The sequence below is a fragment of the Tricharina praecox genome (genome assembly GCF_024521635.1).
Source record: "Tricharina praecox strain CBS 144465 chromosome Unknown BZA05scaffold_49, whole genome shotgun sequence".
NCBI lineage: Eukaryota > Fungi > Ascomycota > Pezizomycetes > Pezizales > Pyronemataceae > Tricharina > Tricharina praecox.
In genome coordinates, this window is record NW_026250451.1 from 57,922 (window position 1) to 74,993 (window position 17,072).

A 17,072-nucleotide genomic window follows, 5' to 3' on the forward strand; every position below is an offset into this window, starting at 1 on the left:
TCGCTCCGGAAACTCCGACCCCTGACGATCGTCGTCAGGCAAACAACCCTAGCCCTGCCGCAGCAAAACGGAGACTCAGGGGGGCGGGGAGGGAGGACCGCGGACAGCAAACGCCCGAGCGAAAAAACTGAGCGGCTGAAAAGAAAAAAGCCGCAGCAGCAAAGTCGACGGTTTTCCAGTGTGGTACAGACACCTGTTCACGCACACTTTTCTGTTCTGCTAATATGATAGGTGACTACTAGTAGAGTACTCTAGCACGGCCTGATCGAACAGCTGTCGGCTGGCTGTGTGGACGACATTGCAAGGCGACCAACAGATTGTTTAGCAATCGGATGTCGGGCGCTGCAAAGCCAGTTAGTGACCATGGCCATCTCGTTATGTATACCAGTAGTACGTCTCCAAAGGAAATGTGAAAACTATTGAGTGGAGGTTTGACGGCCCGAGCCGCTCGAGCGCAATGGCATAGTGCGCGTAGCGGGAACGGCCCAAACTATAGTAGTAGCACTAGTAACTCCTGGTATATACTCTGCTCCATATTACGGTCTGCCTCGTCGGGTTGCCTTCAGGTCGCTCCCTTCGCTGGCGGACTCTGGCCGGGAATATCCTAACTCGACGTCGTGATGTTTGCATCGCAGCCTCCAAAGACACGACACCGAGGTATGCATACATGCGATGGGGGGAAAGAGGGGACACTCCACTCTACTCTAGCTACGACGAAGAATTGCGAACACGGGCCGCCATCGAGCGCTACTCTACTATTTCCAATGCGCCTGGGCTCCGCGCTGGCCCCCAGTCGAGACGAATCGCTCGGAAAGCACATCGACTTTTTTGTTTGCTGTCAACAACAATAACTCGGGGTTTGGCGGCGGAGACGATGATAGGTGCGTCTAGATCTGAAGAGGGCGGACGACTGCCACAATGTTCTAGATAGACATGAAGCCTGGCACTGCATCTCCACGATAAGGACACGTCGCGAGGAGGAACGAGTCTTTCCGTGTGTGTGTGGACTCGTCACGATGATGGATTCGGAACAGGACCGAGTGACGGGCTGCGGATGGCGCACGCGTCACGTGACCAGATTCACTCGCTCGCTTATTCGCGCTTCCACTTGTCGCCATGCACCTTGATGGGCTCGCTGGGAAGGAGGCTGGCAGCCTCGGACTCGAGAAGTGTCCGTGCATCCCGCGCAGCGCATCCCTCGCAGAGATTTTGCGAAGCCTCCAGCTATCAGGCCAGGCTGCCGAGTCTAAGTTATCGCGGCAGCCCTCGTTCCGGCCGCGAAGCTAGAGGAAAGAAAAAAAACAAAGCCTCTCATGATGTTGTGAGCCGACGGAATCGGTGCAAGCGGCGGGAGGTGGTGATCCGGGACCGGGGTCAACCACCAAGAACCCCACCTGTTGTCTGCCACCACCATGTGAGGAGCGATGCGTAGGATAGATGGCAGATTAGATAAGATAGAAGTAGGGGCTAGGTAGTCGGATCGGTGGATCCAAATGGTGGCGACAGCCGAACTAGCCGGATTGGATGGCACCGAACGTTGTGGGCAACGGACGAGAGCCATGTGGGACGGCTCTTCGAAGATGAGAACCTGAGAACCTCAACTTCTCCATCATCCTTTCTCTCGGCGTTTCCCTTCCAAGGATACGTCATACCGGTAGTTAGTTACCCTACCAACCACCTATCCTACGCTACCTATTCTACGCTCCCACTCGAGGTAAGCATCCATCGTTCCTAACGCTTACCGCAGTCGAATCGAGTTGCTGAGGAGTGAAGGAACAGCGACGGCATGGGCTCTAACTACCCCCAAGACTCACCACCGACACTCGAGGGAGCTCTTGCTCCGCGCGCGTACCTACCGTATCGTATGAACCGAAACACGCAAAGAAGGTGTGTACCGATACATACTCTGGGCAATCTATCACGACACTTGCGATGCTTGGGGGAAACGAAATCCGGATTCCAGCATATCCCGCACGACCTTCTGCGCAGCTGCGGGAGCGGCCGATCCGTGGGCTGTGCGATGCAGTGCTATACCTATCACAGCACATGGCTAGGAATGACCGACCCACAGGCGCAGAGAAGAAGAAGAAGAAGAAGGAAACTTTTCCTGTTGGCCGCTCACGGCACAGTCGCATGATGCATCACGATGGTCAGCCCGTGGCGACCACTTCCATGTCCAAGAGACAGATGCTTCACTTGGTCGCAGAGAAGCGTCCAGAAAACAGCACCACTTGGGCTGGGGGCCGCTACGATGCCGTCATCGCGCAGTTGCACGGGTTGGAACCGACCCAACAAGCCTATGGAGGTGGGTGTGTGAGCTGTCATCATGGCTGAGACCGAAGGAAGAGAGATTGCCCTCTCCCCCCAAGACTCTCTCTCGATCTCTCTCCCCGCGGGTTCCTCTGTCCGCCCGCCCGCTCTGCTTCGGTGACTTCTCTCTCTTCTTTGGTGCCTTCTTTCTCTCTCCTCTCTCTCTCTCTCCGTCTCTCTTTTCTCTCTCTCTTGTCTACTCTGGCTTTGAGGCGATGGGGCCCGCACCGGTCTTTGCCGCGATGGCGGGGTACGCAGACACTTTTTAATTTTACCCAGAATCGTACAGGGAATCCTGGTCGAGTGGGTGTGTGTTGGCAAATCTGAATCCTCGGGACAGACGCTTATTGGTCTACCTATGCCCTCTCCCTGCTGATGGAGATGCACACTCTGCAAATGATGACGCCCATCCTCATTTTATTCACCCTCACCCACGTCTATGGACGCGACGGGCAACACCTTATCTGTGAGGTCGTCATTTTTCTTTTATTTTTTCGCCGAAAAGAAGCAAAGAACGGGCATCTTAACGTGGGATGCGGTAGTGGCCAGGCCTTCGGTGGACTCTTCGGCCCTACACACCGTAAAAGAGAAGCAATTCAGCTCCAGTTACCGAGTTAGCTTCCGAGAGTCGCAACAAGAAGGAGAATTATTACATCACACTTTCTGCGAACACGATCGTTGGCATCGTGCGAACATGAGGAAGGAAGGAAGCACTGGTGATGATGGGTTGTGGAGAGAGGGGGAGGAATGAATGAGGTGGATAATCAGCTCAACGTCTCTCAATACCTACCTACCTACCGTGCGCTGGTGGGGGGAGGGGGCTGTTGGTCTTGGAGCATGTCAGCCAACTAGCTATGTACCGCATCTTCAGAGCGGGGGGAATCCTTCCACTTCCCCTCGAAACGGGTATAAACCACGCCAGCCTTCGTTGGCAGCATGTAGGATTTGGCGCGGTTCTCCACCCTGGATACGAGCAACTCCCAAGATCATCGCCAACAGAAACTACCAAAGACGGCTCTAGTTTACCACAGCCACTGCAACTATATACCAAGCATACAACTCCATTCCTCACCCTTGACCGGCTTGAAACTGCGGTAAGACCAGCCAAGCGATCTGCAGATACATATAAACCGACATTCCCGTTTCTCACAGATCATACTAGTAGGCTTCTTGTTCATCCCGCCCGAAAGGCCCAGCACCTCTGAGACTCATACGTCTCTTCTTCTCCTCGTACCGACCCCCCATTGCGTGGATTACCTATATACTTTCTGTTCTTTACTTCGCACACCGAACGCCCTCTTCAATCCCGTTTTCTCAAACCACAGACACACACATACGAGGCCTACATATTTTTTTTCTTCTTGCCGGCCGACTTAGATACCCTTGTTTGACTTTGCATAACTGGCCCGAAAACGCCCGGAAGGACTCAAGTTTAGCCATCATCCGAGGAAAGGAAGGATCAAAACAACTGCACCTCCCGTATTGCACCCGTATTGCGCCTAGGATACCCATTGGATTTTGCCCTATAACCCACCGGACACGGACACGGACACGGACATTTCAAGGAAAACTTCAAGGGACCATTTGGAAGGACCATCCCCGCGCGCTAAGGAACTCAACTACATACCACATCTTTAGGAAAATGGATACTACCACCAGAGCCATGGGACCGCCCACCAGAGGCTTCAGGAACGCCTATACTCACGCACCCCAGGGCATCAATCAGTATTACTACGGCCAGAATACTGTTACCTACGATAACCAGATGCGGTAGGCTAAATCATCGCCGTGCCGATTGACCGGCACGGCGCCACGCGCATGTATGCTGATTGGTTCGTCTTTTACAGCCTCGACATCCAACAGCAACAGCATCAGCAGCAGCTTCATCAGCAGCAGCAGCAACAGCAACAGCAACAGCAGCGCGGCCCGCAGAATGCCGGCTACCACGGCTACCAGCAGCCTTATCCGGTTTATAGCAATTATTACACCACCTCAACTCCGGAATCGCCCGTTGCACCGAGCGTTCCATCGCATGGACGTGCCAGGGCAAGGTATGTATCCCACAATCCTTCCGACCGGCGAGGGAGAGAGAGGGGGAGAGGGAGAGCCCTTGTACTGACCGTTCCCCGCAGCTCGAGGTCCTCGGGGTCATCGGGCGATAGTGCAACATCGCCCATGCACGATGGCGGTAGCTCAGACTTCGAAGTGGACGGTGGTGTTGGTAGCAACGCCGTCGCTACCGCTGCCGCCGCCGCCAGGACGATCAAACAGGCCAAAAATGGATACCCCTTCCCCGGATATACTCCGGCGGAGGCGCTAGTGGCCGTTGCCTATGCGGAATCCTGTTCCGGGGATACCATGGTTAACGGAGCTGGTGAGGACCTTTCGCAGAGTCTTGACAGCCAGAGGGGCCAATACAAGGTGGGAGTGCCCAGGACCACCCCCGGCCAGGACACCAATGGCAGCCGGTCCAAGCGGCGACCCAGCAACCAGGGAATTGAAGGACAGTCCCGTAACCGCAAGTCGTACAAACAGGATACCTATGTTCTCCGCGTGCTGGAGGAGGACGAGCAGGAGGGCGGGGATGATGGCGAGGAGGGACCGCTCGATCTGTATTCCGAAGAGACGCCCCTCTCGACCCTCCAGCACGACGAGTATAAGGAGATATTTGCGTCGCTCAACGATCTCTTCTGCCGGACCTCGTACCGCTGGTTGGCACAGTACAAGTTCAGGATTCCAAGGAAGCGATACATGAAGGAGCACACTTCGCCCTTTGACCGGGAACTGACCGAGTACGTGCAAATCATCAAGAACCTGGTGGAAGGCCGAGAGGTTCCGAGACATGCCGTCTCGGACGAGCGTCTGAACGAGCTGGTCTCGGTGATGGAGGGTGCTTCCGAGATCCGACACGTCAACATTCACGTGTCGCGGAAGCACAAGCCGGACCGAAGGGTTCTCGGGTTCATCGCCGCCGTCAATGAGTTTTGCTGGATACTGCGGGACAGCAAAGGCGCCATGGAGACTAACCAGATGTATGCCCGAGTTGAGGACCTGATCTTGAGGAACAGAAGGAGATTTTCCGAGGACCGAGGAAAGGACTCTTCCCGCCGAGGCACCCCGGAGTAGAAGGACCCCCCACACCCCCCTCACCTCCGCCTCCGTGAGACGGATTTGGAATGGATGCCATTAGATGTTTTTCCATCATCCGAGAGGAGTCACTTGGGATTGGAGTCCGACATACCTAACCCCCGGAAGGAAGGCCAGCCAGGATGGACCGTATCCTTTGCCCGGATTTGATAAGATTTGAGAGCCACACCGGAAGGACCCCAGGAAGGACCAAAAGTTTTTGTTTTTTGTTTTCCTTTTCTTTCTTTCACGTTTTCGGTTTCGGTTTTCATTTTTTCATTTTTTATGTCCTCTTTTGCGTTTGATTTTCGTTTTCATTTGGGTTAGAGCATTGGGAGGGTGGGATGTTGGGAGGACTATTCGTTTACTGGTCGGAGTTGGGGGTGTTCTCGGACCGGGTTTTGTCTTGCGTTTATCAAGCACCCAGGAATTTGGATATGTGGAACAGACTTTTACATGCATCTTCTAGGGCGGGTTTATTCTCTAGGTATTACTGTTGGGATAGGAATGGCTGGATACTATCACTCGTTGGTAGGACTGTACGGACGCGGAGGTATCAAGGCGCCAGAAACGCTCCGCGGGGCCGAGGGGAGGGGGAGGGAGGGTTGTGGATGTTGGGGAACGGAAGGAAGAGGAATGGTGGGGGGGGTTTCTGTTGATGGTAGGGAGGGAGGGATTGACTCGTCACGACGAGTACCGGTATTTCTTAATCTGGCTTCAGCGTTTTGTTTTTCTTTCCTTCATTTCCTTGACGACCATTGTATCCACAGGCACTCCCATCATACGTGCGCACTGCTACCTACTCTAGAACGTTGCTGCTGCTATTGCTGCTGCTTCCCACTGCCGAAAAAAAACAAAATAAACCACAGACTCCCGGGTGAGTGCATTTCCCGCACCCAACCTTCTTAAAAAAAACTCTTCCCTTCACCGCTGCAGCAGTGCTTCACACTTGCGCACATATGTACCAGGTCAGCAGCAAGCAAGGCGGCCTTGGCTGCCGCACACCGCACACCGCATGATGCGTCGCAAGTGTGATTCTCTTCGAAAGGAGGAGGAGCTATCGCACATGCCGAGTCCGGGTCCCTCCACGCTGTGCCGCAACGAGGCTTTGGAGAACGCGGATACCACCGTACCATATTGGCATGCAAGAACTGTCGGATCGTTGACCCACGGGGCACCGGCTTCCCAACCCCCCGCATCATGATGGATCATGCAGCATCACTCGGCGTTTCACCTAGTTCCTCGGTGCTCACAGGCCGTTTGCGATAATACCGGTACCGACATTGATAACGAGGACGAAACATTGGTCTATTACTTCTACAGTACATCGACTGTTTCGTTTTCCACCATTCTATTCCGTCTTTGAAAATTTTCCGATCATGGTAAAAATAGAGGGTACATCCGACCCCCGACTTCCCTCTCAGCTTCACCAAGTGATTCAATCCTCTAAAAGTAAACACCTCAGCCCCCATCGCCAATCAATCAACCTGACAAGAAACAGTTACAAAAGTAAAACTTCTAACGCAGAAACAAACTCCAGAGGCAAACATGCCACTGCACAGCAAGCACACGCCGATTCAACAATTTCGCCCCGAAAACAAGGGCGGAGCCGCAGACACCGCGATCAAGAAAACATTACTGAAAGGAATGAAGGAAGCGGATTAACAAGATGAACCCAGAAGCGAAAAGAATGATGAAAAAACCACCCAGAAGCAAACCTAATCCACCGATGACACGACCTTCGCGAATCAGTACGCCGCGAGCACCTGCCTACCACCATCTTGCTCCACGACCCGACCAAACAGACCGAGTAGTTCCTTTCTAGTCAGCCTTCCAAGCGCCATCCGTCCTTCGCCGAGCGCGGCTTTTGCGATGAGCATTTTCCGTTTCTGGAGCGCCAACATCCTCTCTTCAACAGTGTCCTTGACGATGCAGCGAGTAACAAAGACCTCCTTCTTCTGGCCCAATCGATGCACTCTATCGAAGGCCTGTAGCTCGACGGCGGCGTTCCACCAGAGATCGATGCAGATCACGAGGTTGGCGTGAGTAAGATTGAGTCCCACTCCACCCGCCTTGATTGATATCAGGATCAGGTTGCATTCTGGCTCCGTGCGGAAGAGGCCGAGAGCTTCGTCGCGCTCCTCGACGCTCATGGATCCATCGTATCGAACGTACATCTGGTCTGGCTCTTCGTTCTCGAAAACCCTCTCGATGATGTCCAGCATTTTGGTAAACTGGGAGAAGAGAACGATTTTGTCGCCGGGGTGGTTGAGTCTCCACTCTGCCAGTTGTTTCCTGAGCAACGTCGTCTTGGTGCTTGGCATCATTAAAATATTCGGGTTGTTGAGCCAGTTCAGCTCGTCTACTCCCCCATCACCCCTATCGCCAGGGAGAATGTCTTCTTCCTTTAGCATCGTTCCACATCTACCGTCGTTGAAGGGGCAGAGAGGGCTGAAGCTGAGGGAATCCATCAGGCACTCCCGGCAAAACTGGTGTTTGCACCGCCTTGTCTTGACGGGGTCTTCGATCGGATTGGAACAAATCGGGCTGTGACGATAATCCGAATTAGCATATACATGATGTGGAGACGACACCCCGACCGTATCCTTTCACATCACGATTCCACCGACAAAGAAGCAAGGAGAGTCAGGAAGGGTACAGCGAAAACCCACCAGAGCTCGTTCTCAGAGGCTTGTCCGTCCAGTTTGATGCCCTGAAGTGCGCGATGAAGCAGCGCCAGGGGCTCATTCGCTACATTCGCACCTCCGGGAGCTGCCGCAGACTTCCTCTTAGGGTGCCTCCTGCCCGACTCGCCGTCTGAGAGCTCGAGCTTATGCTGAGCCATGGGTTTGGTATCTTGCTCGTCCGGCTCGTTCTTGGTGCCCTCGTCCGGCTCGTTCTTGGTGCCCTCGTCCGGCTCGTTCTTGGTGCCCTCGTCCGGCTCGTTCTTGGTGCCCTCGTCCGGCTCGTTCTTGGTGCCCTCGTACCCGAAACCTGCAGAGTTCTCGCGCTTCAAATTGCTGTCCTCGACACCTCTGGAATTCTCGCGCTTCACCTTCCTGTCCTCGACACCTGCAGAATACTCGCGCTTCACATTCCTGTCCTCGAAACCTCTAGAATGCTCGGGCTTCACCTTCCTGTCCTCGGCATCTCCAGATTGCTCGGGCTTCACCTTCCTGTCCTCGGCATCTCCAGATTGCTCGGGCTTCACCTTCCTGTCCTCGACATCTCCATATTGCTCGCGCTTCACGTCACTGTCCGACACATCAGACTTTTCGTCTTCGTCATCTTCTGCTATGTGGAACCTTTTCCTTACAAGGGCTGCGCTGAGCGGGTTGGCGTCGGTGTCGTTACCGCTGGCGCCCACTAGTTACATCAGTCGTTAGCCCACCATAGCAATACTCAGAGTCAGGAGAAGTACAAACTTACAGACTAGATACGGGTGATCGCACATTTGCCGGAGCCTGAGCAACATCGTCAAGATGGCGAATTCTTTCATCTCTTTGCCTTCTCGCATGTACTTGTTGATCCTGTCGATCGAGTGGAGTTCGACCGCCTTGTAGAGCGCCCTCTCGTCGTCTGAAAACTCCAATTCGACCATTCGGATCCGCTTTCTGGGGAGGGAGATCAGGGGAAGGCCCATGAGGAAGTCGGATTTGGTCCGTCGCATCATGTTTCCGCGAAGTGCTGCTTGCACTCGCTGCGCCGCAGCTGCGGAACTGGGGTGGGTACCCACGAGCCACCTGAAACCTTCGATCGTTCCGGCGGTAGGATGTCCGATGAAACTGAAGATGGGAAAGAGGTCGTATAACGAGTTCGGAATCGGGGTTCCCGACAGCGCCCACTTGTTTACGGCAGAGAGTTGCTGGCAGGCTTCCGATGTTGCTCCTGCCCGGTTCTTGATCAAGTGGCACTCATCCAAGATGACGCGCCAGAATTTGATCCGGTGGAAGATACCTTTCGAATGCTGAGCCACCTCCCACCAGTCATCGATTGCCTTTTGCGTCCACCGCTTGCCGTCCTTGGGTCTCCTCGGCCAACTGTACATGATGGCATTGTAGGTGCAGAGAACGACATCAATGTTCCGAAGATCCCTGGCGGTTCTAATCCTGTTGTCACCGTGATGTATGAAAACTCTCAAAGTTCGCTTCTTGCAGTGATTAATGATCTCCTCTTTCCACTGCCGTAGGAGAGAGAGGGGAGCGACGATCAGAGTGACGGGAGTGTAGTCGACGTCGTGGATTTCGGGCGGATTCAACAGCATGACGGCGATAGACTGCATGGTCTTTCCCAGGCCCATCTCATCGGCAACCAAACCACCAACAGGCGGTCTCTCCAACAATTCGCGCGAAGCCATCCAATCCAATCCGAGGACTTGATGGTTCATGAGGGTCGTGACCATTGCAGGTACCCGCCACATTGTCTTTTCCTCGGTGATCTCGCGGAACCTCCTCGCGTCGTTGTCGAGGCCTCCGACCTGATCTCCCCGGATAACCTCCATGTTGTCTTCGGCGGCGAGATTGGCATCGTTGTCAGCGTGGTCGACCTCCTCTCCGTCATCGGTGATTTCCTCCTTCCGCGTAATTTGCACCGTCTCCTCCCTCAAGCCCAGCCGTCTCGCGGCAGCTATGATCTTCGCACGGTCATTCTTAATCTCTTCCTCAACCGACGTGTTTTCGACGGGCTCGTAATCCAAGTTGTCCTCCTCGTCCTCCTCGTCGCCCGCTTGCAGCTTTTCCCAATCACCCTTCTTCACCAGATGACGAGGCCGACAGCCCACGGGGGCATCATCATCGAGCGGGACGTTGTCGATCAAAGACTTGATGATATCGGGCTGCTCGGGGCCGCCAATCGGCGTGTACGGACGCTTGTGCCGGAGACCGACGTCGAGGTCGCTGTCGCTGTCGTCGCTGTCGATCGGGAGTAGCGCGGCGGCGAGATCGGTCGATGACGTCACGCGCCAGGGCTGCAAGGGAGAACCGACGCGCAGCTTCTTCGCCGCTGGAGCTGAGCGGTCGGATGGTGAGGATGGCGGCATTTTGTGGGCCCTTTTTGCGGTGTCTAGGTTGTTGTAGGTGTGGATTCACGTGGTACCGTGTCCGGGGGCTACTGTTGGGTGAGCTGGCAAGTTTGCTGTGCGAGCCGCCGAATTGAATCGGGTCGAAACAGAAAAGCCACAGTGTGGCTGGAACGTGGCTAGAGAATTCAAGCCTATCCCGCTTTGAGCAGAGCTAAGCGGGGAGGCAGATTCCACAACAGCATTTAAACTGGCTCCTTCGGGCAAATTGAATGATCGAATAGTTGTGGAATCGGAACCGTAGAGCAGATTCCGATACTGCATATGGAAATCGAAATTCGCGGACCCGAGACAGAGGGAGCTAAGATGCGGTGGAGGGGGCTTTCAATCTTCGATCGCAGAGTTTGCGGTGCGATAGATCGAGCAAGTAATGATGTTTTGATCCAGCGGGGTCCGGCCTCGTCCAAAGTCCCTACATCTCATGTTGATATGAAGTTTTGGGATTCGGATTCTCGCGATATCAGCACCGCGCCTACCTGGTTTACCTGGTTAGTCGAAGGTCCAACCATCGCACCCAATGGTACATACCATGTCCACGGCACCAAATCTCTGTATGGTTCTTACAGCACGGGTGGAATTATAGATTGTGTAGGGTTGAAGGAGTTGCGGTGATGTTGCTTCTAAAGGATGCGGTGGTGACGTGGTCTGGCAAAGGGGACGATGAAGTGAAGCATGATGGAGAAGTTGAGGTTCTGTTCAACTTCGGAGTTCCACTTTATATAACCTGCTCAGCTGCTACAGACCCAAAGACGCGTAGCGTCGTTCCTTCTCCGTTCGCAACCACCCGATCCGGCTTCTCCGGCTAATTTGGCTAGCATCCTACTTTATTTTATCTTATCGATCGCTATGATCTTATCTACCATCTCTATCCCAATATACCGTTCCGGTCTGATCTTTATGTATGGTGGCAGACAACACAAACGTTCAAGAGGTGATAACTACGTGCTAAGAGACCACCTAGTTGATGGCGTAGGTACATAGCTAAAAACCACGTAAACGATGGGCGCTGTCGATGAACGCTCATTGAGCTTGGGGAATGGATGGGTCGAGTTGATCTGTTCGGATCACGATAATTTGTACTCAATAGTATGTATATTCGCCAGCACACCGTGCAGATCCAGTTTCCGATTACGTATTTAACTACCGAGCAGAGTATAGAATACCAAAATGAAACGAAGAAAAGGAACCTATCCCGTCGAATACTACGCCCCCTCCTCGAGCGCCTGTAACATCACCAGCTCACTGTACCTGCCCTTGAGGTGCAACAACTCCTGATGCGTCCCGCTCTCCACGATCCTCCCGCTCTCAAATACATAAATCATATCCGCTTTCTGAATCGTACTCAATCTATGCGCCACAGCAACCGTCGTCCTCCCCTTCGCCGCGACATCCAACGCATCCTGCACGACCTTCTCGCTCTCCGAGTCGAGAGCGGAGGTAGCCTCGTCGAGCAGCAAGATTCGCGGATTCCGGATGAGTGCGCGTGCGATAGCAACCCGCTGCTTCTGTCCTCCACTCAGCATGCCACCCTTGTTCCCCACATCGGTGTTGTAGCCTTCCGGTAGGGACATGATGAAATCGTGGATGTTGGCGGCTTTGCACGCGTTGATGATGTCCTCTTCCGGGACATCTTCAAAGCCGCCGAGTCCTAACAGCACATTCTCTCGAATTGTGCCTTGATATAGTGTGGGTTCTTGCGAGACAAGCGCTAGATGCTTGCGGTAGTCCTGAATCCGGAGCTTAGTGATGTCTTTTCCGTCGACTAACACTTGTCCGGCGAGAGAGTCGTAGAATCGTTCGAGGAGGCCTACCGGCGGAGTTATTAGTAGGGAATGATGAGTAGGGAGAGCAATAGAGTGAGGCAGAGTGGTGAGTTAAAGCAACGAAGCAGGAAAGGTATGTGCATCTGAACGGCGACTGGTTGTCGTTGGGTCCCGATGGAAGGCAGCGAATGGAGATGTGATAGAAAAGGAGAGAAAATCAGCGAAGACGGGGGAAAGCGATTACCGATCGTTGTGGATTTCCCACACCCCGAGGGCCCAACGAGCGCCACGTACTGGCCGGGCTTGACCGTGAAGTTCAGACCGCGAAGTACAGGGACGTGGGGACGAGTGGGGTAACGGAAGTGGACATCTCGGAACTCGATGTCTCCTTCCATGGAAAGCAAGGCTTCGCCCTCCTGAGACCAGGTGTCGATCTCAGGCTTACGATCTAGTAGACGTTTGACCTGTGTTGCGGCTCGCTGGGCCTTGGAAATATCGGAGGCAAACGCGAAAACCTTCGCCGACGAATTAGCTGGGCGTACATGTGAGAAAATGATGGTCAAGATTACCTGGCCCGCAGATTGGGCGCCGAAGAGGACAGTGATGAACGCAATGAAGAATTTCTCGAAATTCAAGGATCCCTCGGAAATGAGCTTGGCTCCATACCAGAACCCCAACGCGACGATGAGAATGACGATGGACTTCGCTGGATGTTAGCTATTAATCTTCTCGCCAATTGAGAAGTGGAACTGACCTCGGAGAAAGCATAAAGAATACCGGTCTGGAGGTTGGATCTCAACCCCTTCTTAGTCTGGGCAGCCAGCTGGTCGTGGTAATGGTCCCAAACATCCCGATCTCTCGTAAGGGAAGCTACAGTCTTGATGGCTGCTGTAGCCTCGGAGGCATAAGCTGCCGAGCGTTCATATGTCTTTTGTTTCTGCTGCTCATATCTGCGCAGCAAGAACAATCGGAAGAAGCCGGCGGCTACCAGGATTGGAATGCAAGCCGTACACACCAGACCGATCTTCCAGAAGAGCGTGACGGAGACGACGATGGCCGTGATAAGTGTAACAATCGCTGTACGGAGGGAATTATGAGCACCTAGGTAACCGGGCACTGCGAAGGAGGTGCAAACATACCAGACATAATAGTGGCTGCAGTGACTCCTGAAAGGCCTGCGATATCGATGGCTTCGGTGGAAAGAAACGTGGTCAGCGATCCAGTGCTGTGTGATTCATCGTCGAAGTATGCCATCTCCTGTCGGAGCAGATGGCGGAAGCTGACATCTCGGACACGGCGAACGAGTTTCTCTGATGCGACACCGAGACATGTGGAAGATATAGAGGTTGCAACGAACTGCACGAGCCCCAGCATCAGGAACATGAGCGCCCAAAAGCTGACGTCGTCCTTGAGCGCCTTGCGATCCGGGTTTGATAGTGCAACGACCGATTTCGCAAAAAGGATTCCGTTGACAGGCTATCGATGTTAGCACATAGATTTTCTCATATTTGGAATTCCTGCGCTTACCTGTCCGCCGCCCATGATTACCGCGAACGATCCTCCCAAGAGTAACATCCATTTCTCCGGCGCATTTAGCTTGTTGATCATCATGAAAAGTGTCCATGCGGAGTAGGTTTCCTCCTCGTGTGTGGGTTTATCCTTTAGTGCGATGGAGGCAACTGACTGCTTCGTGGTGGTGCGAAAGATGCGGAGAGCATCTTCTTGTATCACCGGCTTATGGTCGCCTTCTTCTTCCGGCGTAATAGTATCCTCTTCGGCTTCCGTGGATCCAGTGTCATAAGTCTTGTCGCTCGCGGTGATCTGCTGGGCCCGCACGAGTGAAAAGTACTCGCCGCGCTTTGCCATAAGTTCTCCGTGTGTACCCTGTTCGACAATGATACCTTTGGACATAACAACGATATTGTGAGCATTACGGATGGTGCTAAGACGATGCGCAATGACAATGGTGGTCCGTGATTCAGCAGCTCGGTCGAGGGCCTGTTGTACGATTCCCTCACTCCGGGTGTCGAGCGCAGATGTGGCCTCGTCGAGGAGCAAGATCTTGGGACTGCATACGGTGTCAGCGGAATGCTCGCTTTAAAAAGAGCTGGGGAGGTTTATACTCGGAAACTATGGCACGAGCGATGGCAATTCGCTGCTTCTGGCCTCCGGAAAGGAGGAAACCGCGCTGACCCACGTTGGTGTCATATCCTTCGGGTAGCTGGTTGATGAAGCCATCGGCATTCGACATCTGACAGGCGTTAATTACGAGCTTGCGCCGAACCTCTTCCAGTGCGGTCTCTTGTGGTGTGCCTATGAGTCCATGGCACACGTTCTCAAAAATAGTACACGAAAACAACACCGGCTCCTGTTGGACGAGTGATATTTGTTGACGCAGCCATCGTAGGTTGAGGTCTTTGAGGTTATGGCCATCGAGGAACACATCGCCACCCACAGGATCGTAGAATCTAGAGATAAGCCCCCGTTAGAATGCACACTGTATATTGGCACGAAAGTAACCACACCTTTCGACGAGGCCAACGACGGTTGATTTTCCAGAACCAGAGGATCCAACCAACGCCGTGGTTTTGCCAGCAGGAATTATGAGGTCCATATTCGGCAAGATCAGTGCAGCAGGTCGGGAGGGATAGATGAACTTGACGTTCCTGAGCTCGATATTGCCATTGACATTGTCCAACTTCTGTCCTTCCTCGGCCGTTGGATCCAAGGGAGACACGCGGTCGATCGTCGCAAATATCATCTTTGCCGCAGCGGTACCGGACTGGAAGAAGTTCACGTTCGGGGCCACACCAGCGAGAGCGAAAGCTCCTAGCATGATCGCGAGCAGAGTCGTGAGGATGGAGGAGACATCCTCCTCCCCCCGCAAGATGAACTCTCCTCCCTGCCAAAAAGCCAATCCGAAGTTCAGGAAGTTGACGGACATGATAGCGCCGATGGTCAGGCCCAGAGAGACTTTCGTTTTCATGCCCCAAACTTCGGCGATAGCGAGGTGAACATCAAAATTCCTTGCCAGCTTCTCTTCGGTACCGAAGGCAACAGCATTGCGAACCGAGGACAGAACCTCCTCCGCTACCGTTCCTCCTACGCCGTTGGCCGAGAGTGACTTTGCGTAGAATCGCAAGAATAGTGTGGAACCGATCCCCATGACCAACGTCATCGCCACTACCGTCGAGATCAAGATGAAGGTGAACTTCCACGCTTTGACGAATCCGATCACGAAAGCGGCTAGGAACATCGACAAAGCCATCATGGTGATCCCTACCTTTTCCGAAACCGCATTTTGAACTTGATTCGTATCCGATGTGATCTTGACGGTGATTTCACCCGCACCCTTGTTCTTCGTTAGCACATCCCCGAGATCAACTAGTGATGCTTGTGTCGATTATACGTACCAGTTTGTCGAAAAACGCCTGATTTTGGCGCAAGATTGCCGATAGATACTCCTCTCTGATCCTCTGGGTGAGGCGCTCGCCGGTATGTTGAAATGAGATATTCGAGATGTAGGACCCGAAGAATAGTCCTACGAAAAGGTATATAAACTTGCTGTCCCCGTGTTAGCTTCGCAACCTCAATGTACCCCACCAGAGAGTTGGGGCAGTCTTACATGGTGTAGTCTTCCACCTCATCCATAAAAGCTCCCGTGTCCGATTCTCCCGAACCAAGTTTCCCAAAGCTCCCCGTCAAGTCACCGAAGATTATCGTCATGACCGGCATCATCGCCCCCGAGCCCACCGCGCCGATGCCGCCAACCGCCATGACTAACAGGTCTCGTGGAGTAGCATATCGGAATAGTGTGAAGTACGAAATAGCGGGCTCTTTAAACTCGATCTGACGCTGCAAGATCTCCCGCTCGTGTTCTGGTAGCTAAGTGCGGAGAACTATATCTTAGTGATGCCGCGCTTGCCCGGGCATGGGCATGGGTATAGTAGGTGAGGCGGGGAAATATTACATACATGCGCTAGCTGAGCATCGATATCCTCCGCCTGTTCCGGTATCGGCACCGCGACCTCGGCCTTATCCACTTCTGTCCTGGTAGTACTCTCCGGGCGTGCAGCGGGAGCGTCGGCAATCCCCTGCTTCTCGCTGTAGGATCCCGCCATGAGAAGAATATTTCGCGCTGCGCAGCCGAGAAGATGATGCTGGTCGCGCGCTAAAGGGTTGGGCTTTCGGGGAGGGTTTTGCTGAAGGGTGAAAGTGTATAGCTGATAGACATGAATGGACCGCCTCTCCGATGAAGTCCGTCGTTTCGACAATGGGAATTCGCTGCCTCTTAATTAAGTAAATATGTATCTTGATATATGAATATCGACAGAGAGTAGAACGATGCCAAGCACGGATCTTCAAGGTTCCGGCGGTTGTGGGTGGCCATGGTGACATGCCATCGACGCTAAGCGAGGCAGCGATCCATCGGCGCAATACGAGAACGAACACGAGTGAGAACGAATAGTTGAGAAATGACCAAGAAAACAAGGGAACATTCAATGAGCGACCGGATGTTGCTTCATCCGATGCCGCTCGGCGGTGCTCGAGGTTAGAACACCGTAGGGTTGCTGGCTGGAAATACATGCGCTCTACATATATAGATGGGACATACCAGGGCGAAGGGCAAGAGAAGCCACGGCGGCTGGCCTAACAAAAGTTCAGTTGGACAGTGGACATAGAAATGGAGTGTGTGTAGATTTCCATGATCCAGCTAGGTAGGTCGCATGCAATCAATGATTGAGGAAAAACAAAAAACCGTCTAGAAATACCGATACGTGTGCAACCAGGAAGCC

The 17,072-nt window shown here is 53.5% G+C and overlaps 3 protein-coding genes across 3 annotated transcripts; 1 reads left to right on the forward strand and 2 right to left on the reverse strand.

Annotated features, from left to right (window-relative positions):
* Positions 1–3,952: 3,952 nt before the first annotated feature.
* On the forward strand, positions 3,953–5,436 carry BZA05DRAFT_422843 (uncharacterized protein; the record flags this gene model as incomplete). Its single annotated transcript, XM_051485829.1, has 3 exons — positions 3,953–4,080; positions 4,158–4,361; positions 4,443–5,436. The coding sequence occupies 3 exons, from the start codon at positions 3,953–3,955 to the stop codon at positions 5,434–5,436; spliced, it is 1,326 nt and encodes a 441-aa protein (XP_051334755.1).
* Positions 5,437–7,232: 1,796 nt separating this feature from the next.
* On the reverse strand, positions 7,233–9,850 carry BZA05DRAFT_313194 (SNF2 family N-terminal domain-containing protein; the record flags this gene model as incomplete). The annotated part of the gene is made up of 3 exons (XM_051480345.1): positions 7,233–7,941; positions 8,424–8,757; positions 8,839–9,850. Coding segments are annotated over 3 exons (2,055 nt in total), but the record flags the coding sequence as incomplete, so codon positions are not given.
* A 1,742-nt stretch (positions 9,851–11,592) lies between these two features.
* On the reverse strand, positions 11,593–16,619 carry BZA05DRAFT_413128 (P-loop containing nucleoside triphosphate hydrolase protein). Its single transcript, XM_051485165.1, has 11 exons — positions 16,251–16,619; positions 15,902–16,161; positions 15,690–15,840; positions 14,802–15,628; positions 14,400–14,744; positions 13,804–14,344; positions 13,416–13,752; positions 13,031–13,353; positions 12,846–12,977; positions 12,521–12,791; positions 11,593–12,320 (listed from the first exon to the last, which is right to left on the reverse strand). Exons 1-11 carry the CDS (start codon positions 16,395–16,397, stop codon positions 11,716–11,718), a joined length of 3,939 nt encoding a protein of 1,312 aa, XP_051334757.1. The 5' UTR covers positions 16,398–16,619; the 3' UTR covers positions 11,593–11,715.
* Positions 16,620–17,072: the final 453 nt, after the last annotated feature.

Bases quoted from the DNA above. Each gene is read 5' to 3' on its own strand.
- BZA05DRAFT_413128 (XM_051485165.1), bottom strand. From the start codon at position 16,397: ATGGCGGGATCCTACAGCGAGAAGCAGGGGATTGCCGACGCTCCCGCT. The intron at 13,354-13,415 runs GTATGTTTGCAC...CCCTCCGTACAG, and splicing joins TGCAGCCACTATTATGTCTG to CGATTGTTACACTTATCACG. The intron at 12,321-12,520 runs GTAATCGCTTTC...CTCCGCCGGTAG, and splicing joins TGGGAAATCCACAACGATCG to GCCTCCTCGAACGATTCTAC.